Genomic DNA, 27,419 nt, shown 5'->3' with positions numbered 1-27,419 from the left:
CTAACATGCAGCCCGGTTTCTGAGGGTGCAGAGGAGTCCCAGGTCATCCTGGATACCAACAGCGTCTCAAAGGCTGGGGGAAGGTGGTCTTCTGGGAAAGCCAGGTCCTGGAAAGGAAACCATATCTACAGATGGTGGTTGTGGGAGAGTACAGAGGATTTTCCCTAAGAGTGTCTTTAACTGCCTGCCCCTGTCTGTTCTATGATTAACCAAAGACTTCCTGACTGTGCCCCTCCTTCTGTCACTTCAAGGTCCTGAGTCAGTATTTTAACTCTCCCCTAGGACACTGAGTGCCCTTCAGTGCTCTACTGCTCAACACTTCACTTCTCCTTTAATGCGGTGCTCAACAATGGCTTTGAGAATTATGCTCCTCCTGTGTGGTGAGTGAGGGCCCTCAGGGCTGGGAAAAGCCTAGGGGGACATCTCTATCTGGTAGAACAGTCTGAGGCTGGTGGTTAGCTCATATAGCTCTCTGGAGGAGCTGAGAACAGCGTGGGGTGGGGGGCCTAGTGTCCAGAGTCTTGTGTGGAAGGAAGAATGGTCTGGAATTAGGGGAAGGTCATAACCTGGGCAAAGATGAGAGAGGATGGACTAGAAGGTTATGCCTGGATGGAGGATAAGCTCCTTCTCCATAATTCCTCCTGTGATGGCCCTGGTGTGTGTTATGGGGGATAGGGGTCTGCCTCAGAGCTCAGGGAGGGGAAATGTGGGATATCACCTCCTTGGTCCTCCACATTGTTCATGTCCTGATTTCAGGAATGCTATCCTAACTGCTGCCAAGAAATGGAAAACTGTATCAGGACCACATTCGTGTGTCATTTGATCACTTGCATGTCAGCTAAAAATCAGATTCCGCACAAAAATCCAGATTGTCAGCTTCTCTTAAGAAATGGGATGGTCCAGAGCTCTGAACACTAGAGCCTGGTAATGGCTACTTCCTTTAAAAAGGTCACAGACTTTATGCCCGTCATTCCGGGGTCCTCACACAGACCCACTTCACCGACTGATGTCACCTGCCTGGTCTCTGCTGAGATCCTTGGCACCCTCCTACCTGTCAGGTCATAGAGCCTGTTTTCAGACTCAGAAATAGAATCATTCTTTGAAAGGAAGATGTGTTATGTGAAGCACCCTTGCATGTGGCCATAGTAGGGTTGCAGCACCTTCAACATCTGGCCTTTTCTCAGAGCCCCAGGGTTCAGGTGTCTGGACCCTGCCTGTGACTTCCTGGCCTGACGCTTTACCTCCTTAGAGCTTCCCTACTTTTGGGGTTGGATTTGACTCCTCTATCCAGAGACAGCTGGGATTTTAGTAGAAATGGGGAGGAGAGATACTACTTGGGAGTGAAGGTTTTGGCAAAGGTCCTTGAACTAAGGGGGTCTTCCCATGAAGTTGTTGAGATTAGTCACCAGACAGGAGAATCTCAAGGGTCAAGAGAGTGGATTGGAATCCTGGCTGTATCAGTGACTTGCCATGCAGTTTGAGGCCAGTCAAAAAATACTAATTAGTCATCTGCTAAGGACTGGGCACTGTACCAGGCACCACACAAGACTGTTGCAGTCCTTGCTCTCTTAGAGCCTAGCACCAAGCGAGGGGCCTATGGGAAATCAAAATTATAAATAATTAGTCATAAAGTCCTCAGTCTGTTCTCTAAATTGAGCCTCAGGGTCTCTGTATAATGAGAAGATGGAGGAGGACATCACTAGAAGGGTGACCCTATGCTCTGGTCTGTCTGGGCCAGTCCCAAAGACCCTGGTGTAGTTATTCATGGTACCCCCTTCATTCTCAGAAGGTCTCAGTTGAGAATATAAATTTATGGACACTTTATCTTTATGGGACATGCCTGATCTAACAGACCAGGAGGTGACAGGCCTAATTTCAGATTGTGGATATCCTTTGAAATGTCCTTGAGGGGGCATTTCTCTGGATTGTCGCTCTTTGTCTCATGGGTTGATCATTTCTGAGGGAGGAGGGAGACGGGAACCACACAGACGGCAAATCAGGAAACAAAGAAAAAGAGAACATCCTTCTCCTGGGCAGATGAGCTGGACTGGGGTGGGCATCAAGATCCCAAGAAGTCAGGGGCCCAGAGGAGATGGAGCTTTTCTGACTGTCCCGCAACCCCGTCTCACCTCCCTCTCCGTATTCCTCAGTCCTGACTTCTTATCATGGATTCAACTTGGATGTGGAGGAGCCCATGGTCTTTCAAGAGGATGGAGCTGGCTTTGGACAGAGCGTGGCCCAGCTTGGCGGATCTAGGTAGGCCAGGCCCACTTCCCCGACCTCTATCCCCTTCAACCTGCAGGGGAATGGCTGATCGCGGTATGCTCAGGAGGTATCCTGGAGGAAGGGCAGCATGGGCAAGAAGACTGTCCATCACTCCTCTGAGGCCTCTGACCCCACTACTACTAATTCACAATCCCAGGAAAGGCCACATGCTCTGGACAAGACCCTGCGTCAGGTGGGAGGTCTCAAATCTGTTTTTCTGTGGCCAGTACATGTGACCAGACTACAGTGTTTTGTAGTCTTCCTCTTGAAATTATTAATAACTTAATCTTAGGCTTTGTGCTTTGTAAGTAAAGACCGATGGGACGGTGGAGATGTGTAGGGCTTTGGAGCCTTGGCTCACGTGCAGCCCGACCTTCCAGGGAATGTTTCTCAGCTGCTGCCCTCAACCCCTGGCGTGAGCTGAGCAAGGTCAGACTCGGCTTAGGTGCAGGGTCACCCAGTCCTATGAGGGTTTGGCCTGGCTCCGTGAGTATCCCTATGCTTGAGGGAAAGCAACACCAAAGAGCAAACAGGAAATAGCAGGACAGACAGAGAGGAGGATTGCCAAAAAAACAAAACAAAACAAAAAACACCCCTCAAACCCCAAAACACCTTTTTCCCCCCATGAACAAGAGGCCCTGCATTTTTATTTTACTCTGGGTGGAATAAAATGAGTGAAGGTACAAATTAGGTACCTCACTCTGCCTCCAGGAGCTCGCATTCTCAGGTCCCAGTGACAGGGACCCAAGATGTTGAAGTGACCATGTGATACAAGCGTAACTAAAGTCTGGGAGGCATAGGAAGGGAGGGATCAAACCCAGGAGGGAATTCCAGGAGGGCTTCACACAGGAGGTGGCATTGGCAATGAGCCTGGGAGTGCTCCGTTGGAAGCTGGAAGTTTCCATTGACCAACAGGTAGCATCATGAGGTCACTGAGTTCTACAGGCACATCCATCCCCCCTCCTCACCCAGCTGGCTGGCTGGGAAAAATGCCAGGTGCCAGGGTTTCGTCTTTGTCTGTTTGAGAATACAGAGCTCGTAGACTGAAGTGCACAAACTTGAATGGTCCAACTGATGAATTTTTCCTATGTGTACAGCCAAGTGACCGCAGCCTAGATCAGGGTGTGGAACATCTTCAGCTCCCTCCCCTGGGTTCCCTTTGGGCCCTTCCTGTGGACACAGAATCCAAAGATAGTCACTGCCCCACTTCCATCACCATCAGTTTGTGTTCAGGCCCTATTGATAACTATATATATGCATATAACTATTGATTGACCACTGTTCACCAATATTTACAATAAAGTAAATAATATATATTGGATGACATTCTGATTGCTACACAGTTAGTGTTTTTCCTGGTTTCTGTTGAATCATAACCCAAATACTGAAAAGATAAGCCCGTGTGTAAGAAGGAATGGAGGAGATAAAGAAAAACCTTCAGATCAATGGTTAAGATCATGAGTTTGTTCATCATTTATGCCACTATTTCCAAACTGCTACATCTGCTACGTCTCTGTCTCATTTGGTCTTCATCAGCAAGTCTCAGACACGCAGGAATTTCAGCTTTCCATAAAGGGATAGCTTTCTAAAGGAACCTTTAAATGCTAACTTAACAAGGCTTGCTTGGCTAATTAGTTAAAATACAGCAATATTTGTGTAGTTTTCTCATGTGAATGGAGAGATTATTGATATATACTTCTTTTTCAAAATTAAAAAATTCCCTCCTTTCAAGGAATTCTGCAAAAATTATTGCACTAATAGGACTATAGATATTCATATGGATTCTGATACTGCTGCTTTAGATCATCCAACTTAAATTATTTATATTTAAATTGTCCAATCAATTACAGAATCATCTATCTGTCTTGATAACTCATGGCTTTAGAAGATTTTTCCATCTAACCTGAGGTGATCTATTTCTTGGGTGGCTCAGGATAACGCACCCCAGAAACAAAATGCACTTACCTATGGCTGGGAAATGCTGTTTTTGCTTTGAATAGTTTTATTTTTGGCGAATGCAAAACAACAACAACACTCAAACCATCTGTGTATATAAGTACACATTTATTTACGTGTACACGCACACAAACAAAAAGTTCAGCATGCTCCTTCAGCACACGTGGGGTAAACTCAGACCCTCATAGTTGAATAGCCTCATGAGTGGCAAATGCGGAGAGCTTCCCTCTCAAAGTCTCACTTCCCTGTATATAGCGATACTTCCTCACCTGAAGCGTCCTGTGCCCTTACCCCTCCTGCAACTATATGTCATGCTTGTGCCTTCAGACTCGTGGTGGGAGCCCCCCTGGAGGTGGTGGCGGTCAACCAAACAGGAAGGTTGTATGACTGTGTGGCTGCCACTGGCCTATGTCAACCCATACCCCTGCACAGTGAGTGACTCCACCCAAGACTTGCGGCCCTCAATCTTCCTATACCGCGGTTTCCTTCCTATTGCCTTGGTTTCTGGGAACTCTGACTCTCTCCCCCAAATGAGGGCATGGCCATGAGTGTGATCATGTGTACCTGCCCTCTCAGCACCCCCAGATGCTGTGAACATGTCCCTGGGTCTGTCCCTGTCAGCCGCCGCCAGTCGCCCCTGGCTGCTGGTGAGTTTCCGAGTCATAAGAGGGTCACAAGGGTAGGGCGAGGGTAGGGCCAGGGGTCAGGGGAGGATGGGGCTGGAGGAGATGAGTATGGAGAGTTCTGGGGGCCTCTTTGCTCACATAGGTCTCTGCCCTTAGGCCTGTGGCCCAACCATGCACAGAGCTTGTGGGGAGAATATGTATGCAGAAGGCTTTTGCCTCCTGTTGGACTCCCATCTGCAGACCATTTGGACAGTACCTGCTGCCCTACCAGGTAGGTCCTTTTAGAAACAGTGATTCTTTGTGAGCACATGCTGGCACTGAAGAGTGAGCAGATCATAAGACCATTGTTTGGCTTCCTATGTCCATGGCCCCTTCCCAGAGGCCTCATCAAGCCCAAGTAGGTTTGGGAAAATGGTTTGGTCTAGCAGGAAGGGCAACTGACAGAGGAACTCTAAGTTGGTTGAAGGGAGAAAGTGCCCGATGGGGCAGAAGGTAGCATCACAGTGCTGGCTTCAGGAGGCATGAGGGTCTCACAGTCATCAACAGGTGCAGGGATGCTTCTTGGGCTTTCCAAGAGGAATGGCCTTGGATGCTGAAAATGTGATGAGGATAATAGTTCCAAGGATAGAAGAGGGAGGCAGTTCTGGATCATTCAGTGCTGAGCTTTAAGGGTAGCAAATGATAGGGCCATGGAAAATGTAATATTCAATTTTTCCAACACTGATGTCTTCCACAGCAAGAACGTGTTGGGGACTCTAAGCAGCATAGGAGAGTCAGTCTGAATAAGTTTGTCTTTTGTGTCCTTGGGGCAAGTGACTATGCCCTGGTCTTTAATTTCCTCATTGGTTAACTGGGTCTTAATAATTAAGATGCTTATGAGGATTAAAAGATTTGATATATATAGAGTGCTCAGATCTTGCTTGACACATAATATGTGAATACCAATATGACTGATCTTCTAGCTAGGACCATGTGTTTGCACTAGGAGGAAGAGTTAGTGGGCTCCAAGTGAGAGGCCACTCAAGGTGCTGACTGAGCAATGCTTTGGACTAGAGAAGGCATGATGCCAGGTGTAGTGGACTTTTAGGAAAAGGTGAAATTGCAGCAGAAACGCCTCCCACCCAAATTGTGAGAGTAGAGTCTACAGAGGGCACAGAGAGAGTGGAGGAAGGGTATCCAGGACTCTTGGGGCTACCATGACCTGCCTGGGATGTCTGTGCAGCCAGGGTAGGGAATGTGGCATTTAAGCACTAGGAGGTCTCTTCTCCCAGATGTCTCCATGACTCATGAGGTGGGATTCCTGATGAAAATGGAACATGGGCGCCTAAGCCTGGTATAGGCAAAGCAGGTTTGAGTAGAGTAGATAGAAGGGATTGGGTGCCACACAATGCCTGATGCCTGGTGTACATCGTTATTGCATCCTCACAAGAGCTGAGCTCCTGCTGTTAGGAAGTGAGCCCAGAGCTGGAGCCAACCTTGCCTTATTGATTTGGTCTTCTTTTCAGAAGGTGCTCAGCTATAGCCTGATGCCTGCTGTTTGAAGCCCAATAGATACAGTAAAAGGAACAAGAAAGAGAAGTGATATTGTGAGGGAACTTGCCACCTTCCTGGCCTGAGAGAGGATAGGAGGGGCGGTTTTGTGGTGCGGTTAACAAAGTGAGCACAAGTGCGAGATGTGGGAGATGGGGGCCTTCAGCCACCCAGCTGTGGGGGATATCAGATGAGGAGGGGGGGCACTGAGGGCTTCTTGGTCTGCCACAAGGGGGGCTGAATTTCCTGGACAAGAAAACAGGAAAGGAAGTGAGCTTCCATTTCTTCTCAGCAAGGGTGAAATACCACCTGGTTTCACAGGGGTAATGGGGGAGGTATGGGGAGCAAGGAGAAAGTATTTTTGCTTCAGTGGTAGGAGGCCAGCTGCTACAGTTCAGCATCACACCTCATTACTGTTTGTGGTGGCCGGATTTCCCACCACCCTGGGAGAACACAGGATGAGGGGCACAGGAAACTGGACACACTACCAACTGTGTTCTTCACACAGGCCACAAGCCCTTGTGTGAGTTTGGGGTCAATCTGAAGTGTCTTATTTGTTTATGGGTGATTTTCCACTATGGTGGACTCCAAGAGGGCAGGAATGGCAATTTTTAAAAAAATAACTTGTTCAGCCCTGCTCTCTACAAGCCTGGGAGATTATGACACCTTTTAAACTGTGTACTCTGAGCTGTGCAATAGCAGTGGTGCATGAGAAATGTTAGCAAAAGTTCTGAAAAAACTCACAATGTTTTACAAAAAAGATCACAGTGTAACCTACTAGTGCTTCTAGGCAATTGCCACAATTCCAGGCAATTCTGGTAAGGGATGGTATCTTTTTTCAAGCTGTCGTTTTAGACCAGATTTCCTGAGAAATAGACTCTGATCCTCATTCAACAATATTCTTGGGAGCAATAGTTCTGAGAGCATCAGCCAGTGGTCATCACAACAAGTGCACTCCTTAATTCTCATCACTATTTAGCCCATCCCCTCACCTACCTCCGCTCTGGGTACCTTCAGTTTGTTCCTTTTGGTCATGAGTCTCTTCCCCCCTTTGTCTGTCTGTCTGTCTCTCTGTTTTTGCTTGTTGTTTTATTTCTTAAAGTGTTTATGTATACAATGGAATATTACTCAGCCATTAAAAACGACAAATACCCACCATTTTCTTCGACGTGGATGGAACTGGAGGGTATTATGCTGAGTGAAATAAGTCAATCGGAGAAGGACAAATATTATATGGTCTCATTCATTTGGGGAATAGAAAAAATGGTGACAGGGAATAAAGGGGAAAGGAGAAAAAATGAGTGGGAAATATCAGAAAGGGAGACAGAACATGAGAGACTCCTAACTCCAGGAAATGAACTAGGGGTGGGGGATGGGGCGGTGGGCGGGAGAGGGGGTGACTGGGTGACAGGCACTGAGGGAGCCACTTCATGGAATGAGCACTGGGTGTTATTCTGTATGTTGGCAAATTGAACACCAATAAAAAATAAATTTACAAAAAAAAAAGTGTGGGCAACGGATTTAGGTATTCTCTGTGGAGGGTGTGGGAACTGGATGGGAACTGTTTCCTAGGCAAAGAATGGCCCCTTAACTCTGTGGAGCAGGAAGGGTTTCTGGGCCCTGGGAGACAGCTGAGACTCACATATGTATCTGTGTTTCCTTCCTCCTTCTCTACAGAGTGTCCAAGTCAAGAGATGGACATTGTCTTCCTGATTGATGGTTCTGGCAGCATTTATGAAAGTAGCTTCAAGCAGATGAAGGACTTTGTGAGGGCTTTGATGGGACATTTTGAGGGCACCAACACCCTGGTGAAGACTGGGTCCCTGAGGCCTGGGGAGTGGGGTGCGAGTGAGAGTTGCCTTGGGGAAGGCCAACCTAGGAGGAGGCCTGGTATTGCTAGGCGTTGGTTCAGTGGACCTGTGCCATGGTGGGGCTAAGTGTCCTATTGCAGGGCTGATTTGAGCCCTGACCTGAGGAAATTCCCCCATGGAAATTAACATGTCCACACATGGCCTAGGAAATACACTTTTTTACTATTTACAAGCATGGAAACAAATATTTTGCTGTCAAATTAGACTGAAGGTGACTTGGCCAAATAATTAATGATTTCTTTATTATGTTTTCCATGTAACTCATGATTTATCTTATTATTTTATTTCCCAGTAATTAGTGTATAGTGTGCAGAAATTCTTGAAAAGTGAGGAAATACAGCCCACAAGTTGTTATGAAATTTTCTAAAAATCCAAGTTTAAGAATATTGAGGTTGGCAAGGTTATTCCTTGCAAACTATGAAAGAAGCATTGTTTGGTTTTGATTTTCTAGTGTTCTTTTGGGGCCAAACTTCTCCTGGGTTTTAGCCTCAAAAACACATGGGAGCTGAGTGAAGTAAGTCAGTCGGAGAAGGACAAACATTATATGTTCTCATTCATTTGGGGAATATAAATAATAGTGAAAGGGAAAATAAGGGAAGGGAGAAGAAATGTGTGGGAAATATCAGAAAGGGAGACAGAACGTAAAGACTGCTAACTCTGGGAAACGAACTAGGGGTGGTAGAAGGGGAGGAGGGCGGGGGGTGGGAGTGAATGGGTGACGGGCACTGGGTGTTATTCTGTATGTTAGTAAATTGAACACCAATAAAAAAAAAAAAAATAAAAATAAAAAAAATCTCCATAAAAAAAAAAAAAAAAAAAAAAAAAACACATGGGAAATGGTTTATAAATCCAAAGTTATTCCAAGATAAAAAGCTTACTAAAGAATAACTCCTGGGAAAACAAAAAAAGAATAACTCCTGAGCCCCAGGGCCTTTCTCTTGTCCTTTGCAGTTCTCACTGATACAGTACTCCCACCTCCTGAAGATCCACTTCACCTTCACGCAATTCCAGAACAGCTGGAACCCTCTGAGCCTAGTGGATCCCATTGTACAGCTGAAAGGCCTGACATATACAGCCACAGGCATCCGGAAAGTGGTGTAAGTTCCGCCTTCTGCCTCATGTGGGTATGCCACACCACTTCCTCATGCTGGTGTGCACAGTCCTTCTCCAGGGTTGGTAACTCTGGGGAAAGGGGCTCAAAAGGGAAATAAGGGAGCTGTAGGTGGGGACATCCTTGGAGTGTTCCCCCAATATAGGAACGTTCTGCAGTGTTTCTCTTTGCCTGGCCTTGGATGGCTGGAGCTTGGTTCCACCTGGGCATCCAGAGACTTGGGCTTTGATTCAGACACATCCGAGTTCTCATTCTAGCCCCCCACCGGTGACCTGGGGAATCCTGGGAGGTACTGACTCTTTCTTTGTCTCAACAAACTCTCAAATGAGGATAAACTTACAACTTGGTTGTAAAGATGAAAGCAGATAACATTCATGCAATGCCTCTGCACAAGAAGTGTTAGCTAAGTGTTTGACATTTTATCCAGAGAAGCGTGCACCCCCTTTTTACCTCCCTGGCAGAGACTTGGGAATTGTTGCTAAGCGTCTTCTTTGTGCCTCTCTCCCCACCCACTCTACCCACACGTTCCTCCTCCATGTGAGTTTTCTGCATTAACTGGGTGCTTATCATGTACTTGTCTAGCAATGGGTGCTAGGCCATCCAGGAAGGAATAAGTTATTGGTGTGGCCAGAACAGAAGAGGTGTCTCTCATGGGAAATGACTGGGCTGGAAGTCTGGGATCTCCAGCCTCCTGAGTGCCTCCCTAGGGGTGGTGTTGGAGAAGTGCTGAACAAGGGATGCTCCTGCCAGATGTACCCTCTCTATTTCTGGGTGGCTTTTCTGCTTTGAACACTGACCTCATGGGACTGGACAATCAAGAGGAATGCCTCTGTCTCTTGAGTTGAAAGTCACACAGGAGTGGCATCCCTTCCTAGCCCTCGGAGCTCCTGTCAGTGGTGGGTGGTGGTGTGGTTCTCATCAACACCCATCCTGCTCCCGTCACCCAGAACAGCAGGTTCTTCACTCCCCAAGGCCAAGCCCATCTCAGGGGCTCTCTGCCAATGACTATTTTTTGTTCATCTTATTTTTAGAAGTTGCAAAAAAGATAAATATTCAATAATCTTTAGGCCATTTTTGGAAAAAAAAAGTATTAGAGTTACTCTACCAATCACTTCACAGTATTTTAGCAAAAAAGGATTAGTACAAATGAATAAACAAATCCCTCCAGTAAAATACAGGGTCATTTTTATCTTTGTCTTTATTCAGACATATTTCATATAGTCACATTGTTGGCAGAAACTAGTTTCATCCTGCCTTTCTTTTTTTTTTTTCATGTGTTATATAAACCTATGCCATGTTGCTCTATTGTTTCCCTTTGAAATGGCTGTGTACTTTCTCACTAAGCAACTAATTTGCTAAACCTTTCCTGATGTTGGATGTTTAGGTTGTTTAATCATTGTAACAGCTACCTAACATAGAATTAATGCTTACCGGTAGGCCATTCACTGTTTTAAAAAAGCTTTACTTTGGGGTGCCTGGGCAGGTCAGTCCATTAAGTGTTCAACTCTTATTTCTACTCAGGTCATGATCTTAAGGTCCTGACATTGAGCCATGTGTGTGGCTCTGCGCTGAGTGTGGAGACTGCTTGAGATCCCTATTCACACCTCACCCAAAATTGTGAATATAATAGAAGGGTTGAGGCAATTTCCTAACATGGCTTACAGAGTCTGAAAGTACCAGAGCTCCCCAGTGTCTCCAGATGAGTTTCTAGAGCTATTTATTCCTTTCCAGAAACAATTTCATCTCCAGAGAATCATCTCCTTTTCATCCCTTACAGGGAGGAACTGTTTCATAGTAAGAATGGGGCCCGTAAAAGTGCCAAGAAGATCCTCATTGTCATCACAGATGGGCAGAAATACAAAGACCCCCTGGAGTACAGCGACGTCATCCCCCAGGCAGAGAGAGCTGGCATCATCCGCTATGCCATTGGGGTATGTCCTCTTCCTCATGTCTCCCTCGGACTCAGGCTGCACCTCACCAGGGAAGAAAGGCTGGCGGGCTCCTCCTCAGTGGCCTCTCTGCCACAGGTGGGAGATGCTTTCTGGAAACCCAGTGCCAAGCAGGAGCTGGACAACATTGGCTCAGAGCCGGCTCAGGACCATGTGTTCAGGGTGGACAACTTTGCAGCACTCAGCAGCATCCAGGAGCAGCTGCAGGAGAAGATCTTTGCACTCGAAGGTAAAGGCAGGGTGCGCTTGGGTCTTGGAATTGAAAGGTTCCAGACCCCGTTGTCCTCGCAATTCTGTGGGTCCATCCCTAGTCACAGCTCACCCAAAATTGTGCCCCAGACCTGAGCTTCAGATTCATTCTTCTCCTGCTCTGAGTCCTTGTGGTCTCCTGGCCCCCACCGCCTGAGTGACCTGTTTCCCTACAGGAACCCAGTCGACGACAAGTAGCTCTTTCCAACATGAGATGTCACAAGAAGGCTTCAGTTCAGTACTCACAATGGTAGGTGGAGCACATACCTGACACCGGGCACCAATCCTGAGCCAGCCCTGTGCTGGGAGCTGGGAACCAAAAGTAAAGAAGATAACGGATTCTGTCTTCAAGGTCACTGTCTGTTTGGAGAGACACATATAGGCAGTGAATGGAGGTACTAGGAGCACAGCAGAGAACGGATAGTCAAGGTTCTTGTTCTCATAGGCACATATCCAGTGGGAGGAGACAACAAAAATCTTCAGATGTTGCTAGGTGTCAGGAGAGGTGATCAGAGGAGACCTGAGGAGTGACAACTGAGGCGTAAAGATGAGAAAAGGTTACCCTGGCAAAATCTGGAAGAGATTGCCCCAGGTAGAGAACAAAGCAAGTGCAAAGGTCCTGAGGCATGAACAAGGTTACTGTACTAGAGAGATAGATGGGCCAGCACAGCTGGAACAGAGTGAGTGATGGAGGTGGAAAGATGGGAAAGGCTGATCATGCAGGTGAAAGAAATGGCAATATAGCGTGACTTGTGTGAAAGTAGATGTGTGTTGAAACTATCCAGAAGGGTTTGCTTCAAAGTAATTTTGGGGGTGGTTTAATGGGACACAGAAATAAAACAAAATTGGTCATGAATTGATTTTGAAGCTAGGTCATTGGTACTTAGGAATTCATTATGATCTTCTTATTTCTTTGGTATATGTTCTCAATTATCAGTAATCAAAAGCTTAAAAGGGAAATAAAGTATGCTGAGAAGCAAATGCCTATCACTCCCTGTGGGAGCCAAAGAAGACCTCCCAGAGGAGGTGAGGTTGAGCTTGACTCTTCCCAAGGGAGGAGCTGAGTCCCATAAAGATAGAAGAGAGAGGTGTCGAGGTCAATTGCTTCATGTGTTTAAAACATCGGGTAACTCCACAGGTTTCACAGGGTAGGACAGCCCTAGATGCCATCCTCAGGGGCTTGGTGACTGAGAGTCCTCCTGTTTTGCCAACAGAGTGGTGGCTATACGTTTGGTTCAGAGGAAACCTAACCTGGGACACTAAGGATGGAGTAGAGAAGAGCAAACTGGGAGGGCAGAAAGGGAGGTGGGTGAGGAGAGATGGGACTTGTAGGAACAATGGCACTGGGGATGGACTGAGAGACATTAGGAGTGCGGGACACTGAAGCTGCTGAAGAGCACTAAGGAGGGAGAAAGAGAATTGGAAATAATGAGCAGAGTCTGTGGCAGGCCTTGCTTTGGAATAGGCATTGGCTTCTTTTGGCTCAGGCCTGCTCAGCCCTGGAATCCTTTCCTCCCAGGATGGACCAGTTCTGGGGGCTGTGGGGAGCTTCAGCTGGTCTGGAGGTGCCTTCCTGTACCCCCCAAAGACGAGCCCCACTTTCATCAACATGTCTCAAGAGAATGTGGACATGAGGGACTCTTACCTGGGTGAGAACAGGCCATGGTTGGGGGCACAGGTGGGAGATGGGCTGCCTGTGGGGCAGGAGCTCAGGGGGTGGGCAGGAAGCCTTTGTGCTGAGGCCTGCCCTCCTCAGGTTACTCCACTGAGCTGGCCTTTTGGAAGGGAGTACAGAGCCTGATCCTGGGGGCCCCCCGCCATCAGCACACCGGGAAGGTTGTCATCTTCACTCAGGCATCCGAGCAATGGAGGCCGAAGGCTGAAGTCTCAGGGACCCAGGTTGGGTGTCGAGGAAGCCAGAGCAGAACATGAGGGTGGCAGCATCTCTAAGGGCCCAGAGGAAGGAGATGAAGGGCCTTGGGGGCCCAACGAGGAAGGCCCTGGTGGCTGGGGGGAAGTGGGACCTGTCCCAGAGGGTGTACCTGTGGCAGGAACAGGCAAGGTGACTTCAGGCTCTGCCCTGCAGATTGGCTCTTACTTTGGGGCCTCCCTCTGCACAGTGGATGTGGATAGAGATGGCAACACTGACCTCGTCCTCATCGGGGCTCCCCATTACTACAAGCCGACCCAGGGGGGCCAGGTGTCTGTGTGCCCCTTGCCCCAGGGGGTGAGTGTCTGATGAGTCTGGGCTGAGTGGGGCCTTGGGTGTGGGGTAGAGGGATGACCTCGGTTGGGACCTGACACTGGTTTTGTCCTGCAGAGGGCGAAGTGGCAGTGTGAGGTCATTCTCCGTGGGGAGCAGGGCCACCCCTGGGGCCGTTTTGGGGCAGCCCTGACACTGCTGGGCGATGTGAATGGGGACAAGCTGACAGATGTGGCCATCGGAGCGCCAGGAGAGCAGGAGAACCGAGGTGCTGTCTACCTATTTCATGGAACCTCAGGACTGGGCATCAGCCCCTCCCACAGCCAGGTGAGGCCACTACCTGCAGCCTCTTCAGTTCTACCTCCTTTTGCAGGTGTCAGATTTGCCTGGTGCTGTGCCTTGTCACTGACCTTAGCAGTAGCCATGCTCCTTTTGGGGGTTTAGTGCCCTGAGTGTCACCGGGCCCACCCAGTGCCAATTATCTTTCCTTTCTCCTTTGGCTCCAAACAGACTTCATTCTGTTGTGGGCAGCTTAGTGGTTAAGGGATTGCAGGCCCTGGGTCAAATGCCTGGCCAGCCACGTCAGCTCTGTGGCCTTAGACAGGTGACTGATTTAGCCTCTGTGAGTCTTAGTTTCCTCCTATGAAACAGTAGATGAAAAACTCCATAGGTTCTTGTAAAGCCGGCTGAGTGGAGCGCTAAGCCTTCTGTTCATCGGATGTTTATGAGGGAACATACAAATGATGAGTAAATGAACTATTATATTTCTATGGTGACACTTTTTTTTTCAATTTTATTGATTGATTGATTGATTGATGTTAATCCACTTTATTATTTTTATTTTTTATAATAAACTTATTTTTATTGGTGTTCAATTTGCCAACCTACAAATAACACCCAGTGCTCATCCTGTCTAGTGCCCCCCTCAATGCCCGCCACCCAGTCTCCCTCACCCGCCACCGTCCTCCACTTCCACCATCCCTAGTTCGTTTCCCAGAGCTAGGAGTCTTTCGTGTTCTGTCTCCCTTTCTGATATTTCCCACTTATTTTTTCTCCTTTCCCCTTTATTCCCTTTCACTATTTTTTATATTCCCCAAATGTGAGACCATATAATGTTTGTCCTTCTCCGATTGACTTATTTCACTCAGCATTATACCCTCCAGTTCCATCCACGTCGAAACAAATGGTGGGTATTTGTCGTATCTAATGGCTGAGTAATATTCCATTGTATACATAGACCACATCTTCTTTATCCATTCATCTTTCGATGGACACCGAGGCTCCTTCCACAGTTTGGCTATTGTGGCCATTGCTGCTAGAAACATCGGGGTGCAGGTGTCCCGGCGTTTCATTGCATCTGTATCTTTGGGGTAAATCCCCAGCAATGCAATTGCTGGGTCATTGGGCAGGTCTATTTTTACTCTTTGAGGAACCTCCACACAGTTTTCCAGAGTGGCTGCACCAGTTCACATTCCCACCAAGAGTGGAAGAGGGTTCCCTTTTCTCCACATCCTCTCCAACATTTGTGGTTTCCTGCCTTGTTAATTTTCCCCCTTCTCACTGGTGTGAGGTGGTATCTCATTGTGGTTTTGATTTGTATTTCCCTGATGGCAAGTGATGCAGAGCATTTTCTCATGTGCTTGTTGGCCATGTCTATGTCTTCTTCTGTGACATTTCTCTTCGTGTCTTTTGCCCATTTCATGATTGGATTGTTTGTTTCTTTGGTGTTGAGTTGAGTAAGTTCTTTATAGATCTTGGAAACTAGCCCTTTATCTGATACGTCATTTGCAAATATCTTCTCCCATTCTGTAGGTTGTCTTTTAGTTTTGTTGACTGTATCCTTTGCATTGAAGTCCCAATAGTTCATTTTTGCTTTTGTTTCCCTTGCCTTCATGGACATATCTTGCAAGAAGTTGCTGTGGCCAAGTTCAAAAAGGGTGTTGCCTGTGTTCTTCTCTAGGATTTTGATGGATTCTTGTCTCACGTTTAGATCTTTCATCCATTTTGAGTTTATCTTTGTGCATGGTGCAAGAGAGTGGTCTAGTTTCATTCTTCTGCATGTGGATGTCCAATTTTCCCAGCACCATTTATTGAAAAGACTGTCTTTCTTCCAGTGGATAGTCTTTCCTCCTTTGTCGAATTTCATTCCTACCCTCTCATCTGTCCTTTTCAATATTTCTGGTCAGATCTGCCATGGCTGCAGTCTCCTTCAAAATCTTTCTTGTCAAACCTGGCAAATGACCTCCCCTTGACTTCCACTTCTCCTTTCCCTCTCTGGCCAGCGGATTGCAGGCTCCCAGCTCTCCCCTACACTCCAGTACTTTGGGCAGTCGCTGAGTGGGGGTCAGGACCTCACCCACGATGGACTGGTGGACCTGGCTGTGGGGGCCCAGGGACAGGTGCTGCTGCTCAGGTGACAACTCCCCACATCCCACCCTTGCCCACTGTGTGTCCAATTCAGCAAGCTGCCCCCTCCCTTCTGCTCACTGAGTTCAGAGTTGGGGCTTCAGCCCCTGCATGCACCCTCAGGAGTCAGCCGGTGTTGAATGTGAGAGTGACCATGAGATTCTCGCCCTCGGAGGTGGCAAAGGCTGTGCACCAGTGCTGGGAAGAGGTGCCCTCCGCCCTGGAAGCTGGGAATGCCACAGTCTGTTTCACTATCCAGAAAAGCTCACTGGACCAGCTAGGTGCGTCTCTTCCCATGGGACACAGCCCCTTACTCCCTGAGAGAACCCCACCCCTATCCTCAGGAGAGAGTGGGCCTAGGAATGCAGATGCCACCTCTACATCCATGCAGCTGCTGGCATTGGGAACCTGGGTCCCTTCTCTCCCCCGCTCCCCATACCCAGTCCAGTCGCTCTATCTGTAGGATACATCTGGAGTCTGCCCACTTCTCTCCACCAGCCCTAGCCACTTGCTGCCTTGAGGCCCCCACTTCTCTATCCTACCTGTACTTTGAGCTGTTTCCATGTCTGTTCTTGCACCCTCCCACCCTTTCTCCACAGAGAAACTAGAGGGATTGATCCTAAAGCAGAGATCTAGCGTCCTCACTTGCCTGTTTAACACCTTCAGGACCATATTTCTCTATCTTGCTTTCCACATCTATCCGAGCACCCAACACAGCTCTGGCCCATAGGAAGTGCTCAGCAAATAATTGTTACATGATAAACAAAAACAGAACATCCGAGGTTCTCTTGGGCTTTTCATCTTCTGTTCCCCTGTTGTGCTTCAGGTGATGTGCAAAGCTCTGTCAGGTATGATCTGGCATTAGACCCAGGCCGTCTGATTTCTCGTGCCATTTTTGATGAGACCAAGAACTGGACTTTGACTCGAAGAAAAACCCTGGGGATGGGAGATTACTGTGAAACCGTTAAGCTGCTTTTACCAGTAAGGGCTTTGGGATCTGGGAAAGGGAGGGGGAGAAGGAGCCCAAGGTGAGCTTCTGGCATCTCTGCTCCCTGTTGAGTGAGGTGAGAAGGGGGACGAGACTGGGGGCTGGAGAGAGGAAAGTTGCGGCCAAAGAGCCTGGCCCCATAGCTTGGACAGAATGCTGTCCAGACAGCAAGAAATGGATGCAGATGAGGAGAAGGGCCAGTGGTGGAAAGTAGGAAGGATCTTGAGGTTCTTGAAAGCTCATTTTCCCTCAGGACTGTGTGGAGGACGTGGTGAGTCCCATCATCCTACGCCTCAACTTCTCCTTGGTTGGGGAGCCCATCCCCTCAGCTCAGAACCTTCGCCCTGTGCTGGCTGTGGGCTCACAGGACCCCTTCACTGCCTCTGTGAGTCTTCCAATGAATTCCCCAGGGATGTACTGACTTCACTGTGTCTCAGTGTGCTTAAGGACCTGTTGTGGTTCTCAGCTTCCCATCAACCACTTCAAGTCCGTGATGCCTCCACCCAGTCACCAAAGCCCTGCCAAGCTTGGACCCTTACACACATCCCAGCTGGTCACCACTTTACCTCCACAAAAACTCTCTGATTCTCATTCTCCAAATCCTTCCCAGCTTTTCTCATTCCCACCTTTGTGCCTTTGTCCATGTTGTGTCTTCAACTTGGGAAACATTTCCTTCACTCCACTCAAAGTTCCTCTGTAGTCCTCAAAGCCCCAGTCTTATCTCCCTCTCTTTTGAAAATCACATTCAGCATCTGTCACTTCTTCTCTGGCTTCCTATTACATCATGGTGATACTAATTATTACATGCCTGGCATCTACTTTTGTGGCTCTCCTGAAACTGTGGGTTCTGTGAGTACAAGAACTGTGTCTAATTCTTCTGTAGTTTGCACTTTTCCCAACCCCCAACCCAACCCAGAACCTGTCCCTCTTTGACGCTTAATAATGTTCGTTGAATAACTGTTCCAGTGTGAGTTGGACTTAACTCCGCAACTCTATGTTCCTTGAAGCCAAGGAGCTTATTCTTTTCTATTCTAACTGCACTCTAATGCTCCACTTCTGGTCAGTGTCTAGCACAGTGTTGTGTGTGGGGTTGGTGCTCAGTAATATTCAATAATGAGCACTCAGGATGAGCGGGAATGGAGAAAGAAAAAGACACGGATGGGAAGAGGCTCTACTGTTTTGCTGCAGCTCCCCTTTGAGAAGAACTGTGGACAAGATCACTTCTGCAAAGGGGACCTGAGTGTCAATCTCAGCTCCTCAAGGTGAGCTCTATGTCCTCTCACTTCTAGACCCTGTAGCTTTTGGGTCTCCCATCAACCTGGGATGAGAAGTGCTTCTGGTTCCCTTTGCTTCTCCTTCTAACAGAGAACTTACATTTTGGTTGGTATGTTATCATTTCAGGAGTTCCCACAGTCCTGCCCCAACCACTGATCCAGGTCCAATCCATTTCCAGTGGAGTCTCTTTTTCACTTTTGTCCTTCCTCCTCCAGCCTGCAGACCCTGGTGGTAGGGAGCTCCTTGGAGCTCAATGTGACAGTGACTCTGTGGAATGAGGGTGAGGATTCCTACAGGACTGTGATCCACTTCTACTACCCAGCGGGGCTGTCCTATCGAAGAGTGTTAGGAACCCAGGTAAATAGCTGCCTTGGGCTCTAGTGGCTAGGACCTCTTCCCTGCCCTGGGTTATAGTGGGTTCCTTTGAATTCTTGAACAATGAAATACAAACACACACACACACACAATTCTGGAAGAGAAGATAGAGAGAGAGAGGTACGTATAGCAGATGTATGGTTTAATGAATAATATTAAGCAAATAGTATCCAGGTCAAGAAATAATGCACTGCTATCACCCCCAGAAGTCCTCTATGTGCCTTTCCTTATGTAACCTCACTCTCTCCCCATGGTAACCACTATCCTGACTTTGTGATAATCAGTTCCTTTTGTGTTTTATGGTTTTACTACCCAGGAGTACATCCTTAGAAAAACGGTGGAGTTTTGCGAATATTTGAAATTTATGGAAACATCTGTTCTTTTGTATATTTATTCATTTCTTTAACACGTTTGTGAAATTCATCGATGTTGTTGCTTATGGCTGTAGAATATTTTTTTTGTATGTAGAATCCCTTTGCATGACAATACCACAATTTATTTACCCATTCCACAATTTAAAAAAAATAGGTGTTATTTAAATACTAGTGAGTTGACATTAGTGTAATATTGCTTCCAGGATGTGATTCATCACTTTATTAACACCCAGTGCTCATTACAACAAGACTCTTCTTAATATCCATCACTCATTTAGCAAATCATCATCTCACCTCCCCTGGGGCAACCTTTGTTTGTTCTCTATAGTTGAACTACTATGGTTTGCCTCCCTCTCTTTTCTCCCCCTTCCCTCGTGTACACCTGTTTTGTATCTTAATTCCATGTAGGAATGATATTACATGTGTTGTATTTTTTGTAGAGTACAGATCTCTTACCTCTTTGGTTATGTGTATTCCTAGGTATCTTATGGAATTTTTTGCAATTGTAAATGGGTTCAATTTCTCAGTTTCTCTTTCTGCTGCTTCATGATTGCTGTATAGAAATGCAACAGATTTCTGTATATTGAATTTATATTCTGCGACTTTACTGAATTTTTGTATCAGTTCCAGGCATTTTTTGTAGGAGTCATTCAGATTTCCTACACAGAGTATCATGTCCTCTTCAAAGAGTGGAAGTTTGACTTCTTCCTTATGACTTCGATGCCTTTTATTTCTTTTTTGTTGTTTGATTGCTGAGGCTAGACCTCCAGTACTATGTTAAACAAGAATGATATGAGTGGACATCTGTATCCATTCTACAATTTTTGATCATTTGAGTTGTTCCCTGATTTTGGCCATTACTCTTTGTGAGGATGTATCTCGGTGCCCCTATAGATAATATTTGGGAATCATTTGCCATGTATGGAATTGCTTGATCTTGGGTCTGTATATCTTCAAATATAATAAGTAGATACAAAACTTGTGCACCTATTTGTGCTTCTGTTAGCAGTGTATTAGAGTTCCTGTGACTTTCCATCCACTGTACTGTTTGGCATTGCCAGACGTTTATTTATTTTTATTTTTAAGATTTTTTTTTTTTTGGTAAAGATTCCACTCATTTATTCATGAGACACACACACACACACACACACACACACACACACACAGAGAGAAAGAGAGGCAGAGACACTGGCTGAGGGAGAAGCAGGCTCCCCTTAAGGAGCAGGATGCAGGACTCTCTCCCAGGACCCTGGGATCACACCCTGAGTGAAGGCAGAGGCACACCTCTGAGCCACGCAGGCATCCCCATTGTCAGACTTTTAAATTTTTGCTCATCTGGTGATATTTCCCTACGGTTTAATTTGCATTTCTTTCTTTCCTTTTAGATTCTATTTATTTATTTGAAAGAGAGAGATAGCTAGAGAGATTCTGAAGGGGGGAGGTGTAGTGAGGAGGGTGAGGGAAAAGCACGCACACTTGCTCTCTCTCTCTCTTTCTCTCTTTCTTTCTCTCTTTCTCTTTTGTGTGTGCCCACGCCCACACATACACACAGAGCAGAGAGCTCCACCAGGGGCTTGATCCCAGGACCCTTGGATCATGACTGGAGTTGAAAGCAGACCCTTAATTGACTGAGCCACCCAGGGGCTCCTTAATTTGCATTTCCTTAATGAAGTTGAGCACCTTTTCATCTGTTTCCTGGTCATATTGATTTCCTCTACTAGGAAGTACCTGTGCAATCTTTTCCTTATCCTTCTATTGAGTTGTCCATAGTTTTACTTGCTTTGATTTTTTATTTAAATTCGAGTTAGTTAACATAAACTGTATTATTAGATTCAGGAGTAGAATTTAGTGATTCACTGGTTGCCTATAACACCAGTACTCATTCCATCAAGTGCCCTCCTTAATGCCCATCTCTCAATTACTCTATCCTGCCACTCACATACTTTTCTTAATTGCAAGAGTTCTTTAATATTCTGGTTGCCAGTACTTTCCCAGTTATATGTGTTCAGATATATTTTCCAGCCCTATAGCATCTCTTCAGTCTCTTTATAGCGTTTTTTAATAAACCAAATGTGTTAATTTGATTGTGCTGGATTTTCACCAAAACTTTTCCTTTAGGTTTAGTTTTTTTATGTTCTGATCATGTCTAAAAAATACTCCCCTATTCCAAGGTTATGAAGACGTCCCCCTTTATTACCTTAAAAACTCAATAAGTTTCCTTTTCACATGAAATCTTTAATCCAGTTGGAATTTAATTTAAAGTATGGAGCGAGGTGGAAATCTAGTGTTTTGTTTTTGTTTTTTTGTTTGCTTGACCTTATTTGTGGGCCACTTTTCCTAGCACCATTTATTGAAAAGTCTGTCCTTTCTCCCACTGCTCTACAATGCCACCTCTGTTATACATCAGCCCATATATGCATGTCGGTAATGGTTTTTCATTCGTTTTCCTCCTCGGGAAGCAACCCCATCAGCGCCCACTGCGCTTGGCATGTGAGGCTGTGCCCACTGGGAATGAGGGCCTGAGGAGCAGCAGCTGTAGCATCAACCATCCCATCTTCCATGAGGGCACTAAGGTGAGTGCTTCCCCCAAATCCTCCTCACTCTCCTCCCTTGTCCTGACCCACTTCCTCCCTTACTCCCCCATGACCTGCCTGATCTCCATTCTTTCCTTCTCCTTCCCTCAGGGCATCTTCATAGTCACATTTGATGTTTCCTACAAGGCCACTCTGGGCAACAAGTTGCTCCTGAGGGCTAATGCAAGCAGGTGAGTCCATGTGTATCCCTCATCTCATGCCTCAGGCAGAGATTACTCTCCTGGATTCCTTCCCAATGAGGCTCCCCTCTCTCTGTCTCCAGTCAGAATAATAAGCCTTCAACCAGCAAGACCACCTCTCAGCTGGAGCTCCCAGTGAAATATGCTGTCTACATGGTGATCAGCAGGTGTGGACCTTTAACCTTTCTCTAAGCCTAGTACCTCCTCTTGCAGCTCAGGCTGCTCTTTAAGGGTTAGGTATCTAGACTAAGCCCTCTAATTCCTCTCATGAGAATACTTGTGACCAGCCATATATTTATGGCACAATAACATATACCATATGTTTCTTGCTTCTCCTCTGATGAATTAGGACACATACACTTTGTTTCCCCGTGCTCTCCTCCCTCTCTTCTCCAAGGTGCAGGTTTACTCTAATATTAGGCTAATTCTGTTCTTGTGCGAAACATGAGCATGCTCACACAAAACTAACTAGATTAAGATCAAGGGTTTTATGAGAGCTCTGAAGTGGGGTATATGTTTTGTCACCACACAGAGCAAAGAAAAGGTACAGTTTTCACAAAACTAAGGGGAGACCAGAGATGTGACAAACTGCTGAGAAAGTCTCTAAGAGTCCAAGGTTGTGGCAGGCCCCAGGAAAGTCAAGTGCAAGGCTGTTGTTCTCAGGTCTGAAGGTGGGTGGAGGAGCAGGGGCAGGCCAGCTTGCAAGCAGGGCAAGGAGCCTCACATACTTGGCTAACCTCCAAAGGTTTAGAGAGTTGGTCAGAAGCTCATAATATTGTCATAGGAAAGAATTTGCTACTGTTGTTTCTGCTGATGACAGTGTGATGTCACTGACAGTCACATCTGTTGGAAACTGTGGGAGCCTGTAGAGTTTCTGTATGGCTGGCTTGCTTTTGTACACTAGATGCTGGTGATATGTGTAGTAACCCTCCTGGTTTGCTTGATTCCACTGAGACCTTAGATGTTAACTCTGGGAAGGCAGGGACTATGGCTTGTTAACTGTTGAATCTGCAGAGCCAAGCACGCAGCCAGGCATAGGGTAAATGTATACTGAAGGAAACTGGGGATGGATACATTAATGGTTGGGTAGATGGATGAATGGATGGATGCATGGATTGAGGAAAAGCCACTGCAGCCTGGAACATTCATGTCTACCAGGGGTTTGTGTTCAGGCACCACCCTTCCTCATTTAGTTAACTTCCTCAGACTAGCCACATCTATTTTCTTCATTGCATCACAGAGGGACCATCACTGCATTTTTTCCTGAGTGATCCAACCATGATTCCCTCAAGCTCCCCTAGGCATATTTGTTCTGGTAGCAGCCTCTGCAAGCATTACCTGAGGCCAACCATATACCTAGTAGAGGAGAAAGCCATGTGAACACCTTTTTTCCCATGGGAAAGTGTTTAAATGTTATGAGAGGTAATGTTTAAGTTGGGCCTTTAGGTGAAAATTTCCAGAAGGAGAGTGGTAAGGATGTTCCAAGCAAGGAAAGAACTTGAACAGAGTTATGAGGATATGAAAGAGCCCAAAGTATCAAAGGACAAGCTAGCAGTTCTGGGTGACTGGGGCAAATGCCACAGGAGAGGAGCCTGTGGGGATCATAATTATTTCACTGGTCGTCATCTTTTGCGGGGCCCAGCAGAGCCCTTGGCAGCAGACTGGGGCACAGCTAAGGGTGGCTACAGGGCTACTGCTCACCAATAAGCCCTCTCTCTCTCTAGGCAGGAAGACTCTACCAAGTACTTCAACTTTTCAACTTCTGATGAGAAGAGCAAGAAAGAAGCTGAGCATCGGTATCGTGTGAGAGGCCAGGGAGCACGCATATCTTCCCTCCCATGGTGCTGCTAATGTGGGGAGCTGGTGGGAGAAAGGAAGAGGAGCCAAGGGTTAGGTTCAGGAGAGAAGTAGGATTGGGGCTGCTCCAGGGACCAGGATAATGTTCCGTTTCCATTGTCTGCAGGTGAATAATCTGAGTCAGCGAGATGTGGTCATCAGCATTAATGTCTGGGTTCCTATCCTGTTGAATGGTGTGGCTGTGTGGGATGTGGCTTTGCTGGACCACTCACAGGTGCCTGCTTGCCTACCTAACTCTCCAGAGGCTGACCCTACAGTGCCTCACACCCTCTCATCAGTGAAGTGTTTGATCATTCTGTGGTCATTTCTCTCTCACTAGAGTCTCACTTGTGTGTCGGAGAGGGAACCTCCTCAGGATCCTGACTTCCTGACCCAGATCCCAGGGAGTCTTGTATTGGTGAGAAAGACCCTGGATTTCCATTGGGGGATACAGGGCAATGCACTTGCTAGGATGGAGATCTATCTATCATCTATCTATCTATCTATCTACCTATCTATCATCTATCTATCTATGTTTTATAATTGTTCATCTCTTCCTCACCCCAATCCTGACAGACTTCATTTTCCCCTGTGTTTCTTGCCTCAACTTCCTTCCCCTCCTGTCCCCAGAACTGCTCCATTGCTGACTGCCTGAAGATCCACTGTGACCTCCCCTCCTTTGGCATCCAGGAGGAACTTGAGTTCACCCTGAAGGGCAACCTCAACTTTGGCTGGGTCAGCCAGGTGTGTAGGCCCAACAGCAGAGTCCCTCTCTTGGATTTGAGTGGTACAGATACGTCTGTGCCCATCCTTAAGCCAAGAGTTTATTTGATCTCTGAGCCCTTTCCCAGATCTACTTCCGCAGCTATACCTGTGTGTATTGCAGACATTGCAGAAGAAGGTATTGGTCGTGAGTGTGGCTGAAATCACGTTCAACAGATCTGTGTATTCTCAGCTTCCAGGACAAGAGGCATTCTTGAGAGCTCAGGTAGTGACTATGTGGTAGGCAGCAGCCAGGCTGATAAGAGGGTTCCTAATGCTAAATCTGTGGTGCTGTGTGGGAGGTTCAGAAGCCCGGAGGGAGGAAGGATGAAGGTCCATCAGCAGGAGAGTTTTCCCAAGCCTTTGAGTGTTTCTGTATCTCACAATTTGGAGAAAGGGAAGGAGGGGAGGGAGTTTAAGTTGGAGAACCTAGGAAGAGTCTGGGACAGCAAGAATTCTGATACTTTCTGATGAGGTCACCTCCACTCCAGATGGAGACGGTACTGGAGAAGTATGAGGTCTACAACCCCATCCCCATTATTGCCGGAAGCTCTGTGGGAGGACTGCTGCTGTTGGCCCTCATCACAGCCATCTTATACAAGGTGAATGTTTTCATCCTGCTTTTGACACCACCAGCAATTTGATCCCACTATTCTTTCTATAGTGTAAGAAAGAGCTCAACTTGGATATAGGTGTACCTTCTTGCCTAATCTCTGCGTGTAAGAGGTCCCCTTCCACTTATGACATCACTGGTCCCCCATTGTCCCCTGCGTCCATGCCTTCTTCTATGTCTGATTCTCCTGCATCCTTTAATTTTTGTCCCTTTTTTTTCCACCCTCTTCTTCCTGTCTTCTATATTCTCGTTTTCCTCAGGACATGTTTCTCTTCACAGCAGATTGTAATATAAAAGCAGTGGCCTGGATTTTGTTGATACCACCGCTGATTCTTTCCATGTGTCTAAGCAGTGCCTAGTCCATACTGAGTGTTGATTTCTCATTCTGAAGGTGATTCCCCCCAGCTCACAGATCATTTTAAGGTCTAAATGACACAGTGTGTCTGAAGATTCTAGTGTAGTCCTTGAACATAGTAAGGGTTCCAGAAATGGTGATCCCTCTCCATCCCCAACCTTCTCCTCTCCTTTCTTTCCTTTTTTAAAAAAAAATATTTTATTTATTCATTTGTGAGAGACAGACAGTGATAGTGACTGAGAGCACAAGCAAGGGCAGCGGCAGAGGGTGAGGGAGAAGCAGACCGCCCCCCCCACACTGAGCAAGGCGCCCCATGGAGGAACTTTGTCCCTGGACCCTGAGGTCTTGATCTGAGCTGAAGGCAGACAGACTGAACCACTCAGGGCCCCACTTTTCTTTCTTCCACTGGATTTCCTAATTCTCTTTTCCTTTTCTCCACAGGTTGGCTTCTTCAAACGTCAGTATAAGGAAATGATGGCAGAAGCAAACGGACAGATTGCCCCAGAAAATGGGACATCAGATCCTCAAGTTGCCCAATAAGAATCTACCTTCTATTGTCCATTGGACCTGTTATCCTCTGAGAGGTTTCCTGGCTCTCTTACTCCCATCTAAGTCAGGCCTGCAGGGGGAGAAATGTTCCATGTGAGGGAGGCTAGGATCAGGCTGCTTTCTCTCTCTCTGGGAGGAAGCAATGTGTTCATACAAAGTGCCTTGCCTGGGAAGGGCCATTTGTCTCGTCAAGGCTGCAACTGGAAACTCCTGAAGGTGTCTGTCACCATGACCCTGGAAGGACTTGATTTGAATTTCTACTTAGAAATACACGAACAATAGCCTCAGGCTCTAGTCTCTCTTCCTTCACTAACCACCAGTGATATTTCTAAAATACAGTATTAAATAAGCCACAGTCTGAATCTACCTTTAGTGGCTCCCTATAATTTGCAGGATAATATCTGAACTCTCTAGCTTGATGTTAGAAATCCAGTGTCGCGGCAGCCCGGTGGCTCAGCGGTTTAGTGCCCCCCTTCAGTCCAGGGCCTGATCCTGGAGACCTGGGATCCAGTCCCAGGTCAGCCTCCCTACATGGAGCCTGCTTCTCCCTCTGACTGTGTCTCTGCCTCTGTCTCTGTGTGTATTTCTCATAAATAAATAAATAAAATGTGAAAAAAGAAAGAAGAAAGAAAGAAAGAAAGAAAGAAAGAAAGAAAGAAAGAAAGAAAGAAAGAAAGAAGAAAGAAAGAAATCCCGTGTCATTTCCAGTGGGTGGGGCTTTGAAGCACACCATGAGTTGCTCTGTGTCTCCTATCATCCTCATTACTATTCAAATACTGTCAATATCAGGCCTTGGTTGCAGGAATCTGTGTCAAGATTTCCCAAACTGAGTGGAAATAAAATGTATATATTGGAATTTGTAGACTTGACTTCAGCGTTTGTCAGAATTGCCGCCTGGGATGGAACAATACAACTCCAGCAGGGGTATTACCCCAGTGCCACTTTGGTTCACCTAGTTCTAGCATCTTTCAGAGATGAAGAGGCCAGGATACTTCCATCTTTTGAGGTTGCATATATAGTAAATGAAGAAATATTGAAATAATTGTAAAAGGCTCACGTTCGTTTTATTTGCATTTGTAAGAGTTGCTATTTTGTTGTGTTGTATCCCCAAATAAAAAACATGTATCAATGAATGGCTCAAAAATGTTTTATTGAAGCACGAAAAATGTGATTAAAAAAGTAAACTGCTGCAACTTAGAAAAATGTCATCAAAATCAATATTGAATGAGATTCCAGTGCACATTTAGTATAGGGATATATGAATACTAGGATGAGTGATTCTGAGCCAAAATTTAAAACATGTTAGAAAATACCATACCTTTGAAATTGAATTTTATTGAGTCCCATATGTTT

General features: G+C 46.5%; 1 protein-coding gene across 3 annotated transcripts; it reads left to right on the top strand.

The window, feature by feature from the left end:
* Positions 1-258: 258 nt before the first annotated feature.
* LOC112640145 (integrin alpha-D-like) lies at positions 259-27,199 on the top strand. Of its 3 annotated transcripts, XM_025415958.3 has the most exons (30): positions 259-380; positions 2,151-2,256; positions 4,549-4,652; positions 4,798-4,868; positions 5,004-5,118; positions 8,055-8,185; positions 9,200-9,345; positions 11,137-11,290; positions 11,387-11,537; positions 11,734-11,807; positions 13,077-13,206; positions 13,314-13,456; positions 13,644-13,784; positions 13,878-14,087; positions 16,043-16,173; positions 16,290-16,447; positions 16,993-17,147; positions 17,408-17,539; positions 18,343-18,416; positions 18,645-18,786; positions 21,638-21,751; positions 21,863-21,942; positions 22,035-22,118; positions 23,676-23,754; positions 23,915-24,022; positions 24,128-24,205; positions 24,418-24,531; positions 24,674-24,775; positions 25,041-25,151; positions 25,959-27,199. In XM_025415958.3, exons 1-30 carry the CDS (start codon positions 335-337, stop codon positions 26,055-26,057), a joined length of 3,483 nt encoding a protein of 1,160 aa, XP_025271743.3. In that variant the 5' UTR covers positions 259-334; the 3' UTR covers positions 26,058-27,199. The 3 variants fall into 3 exon arrangements, with proteins under 3 accessions (XP_025271743.3, XP_048967193.1, XP_048967192.1); XM_049111236.1 differs by having other exon boundaries at positions 8,055-8,143; positions 11,137-11,537; XM_049111235.1 differs by having other exon boundaries at positions 11,137-11,537.
* The last annotated feature ends 220 nt before the right edge of the window (positions 27,200-27,419 follow it).

This window comes from Canis lupus, chromosome 6 (genome assembly GCF_003254725.2).
Source record: "Canis lupus dingo isolate Sandy chromosome 6, ASM325472v2, whole genome shotgun sequence".
NCBI lineage: Eukaryota > Metazoa > Chordata > Mammalia > Carnivora > Canidae > Canis > Canis lupus.
This window is presented reverse-complemented; position numbering and strand designations above follow the sequence as displayed.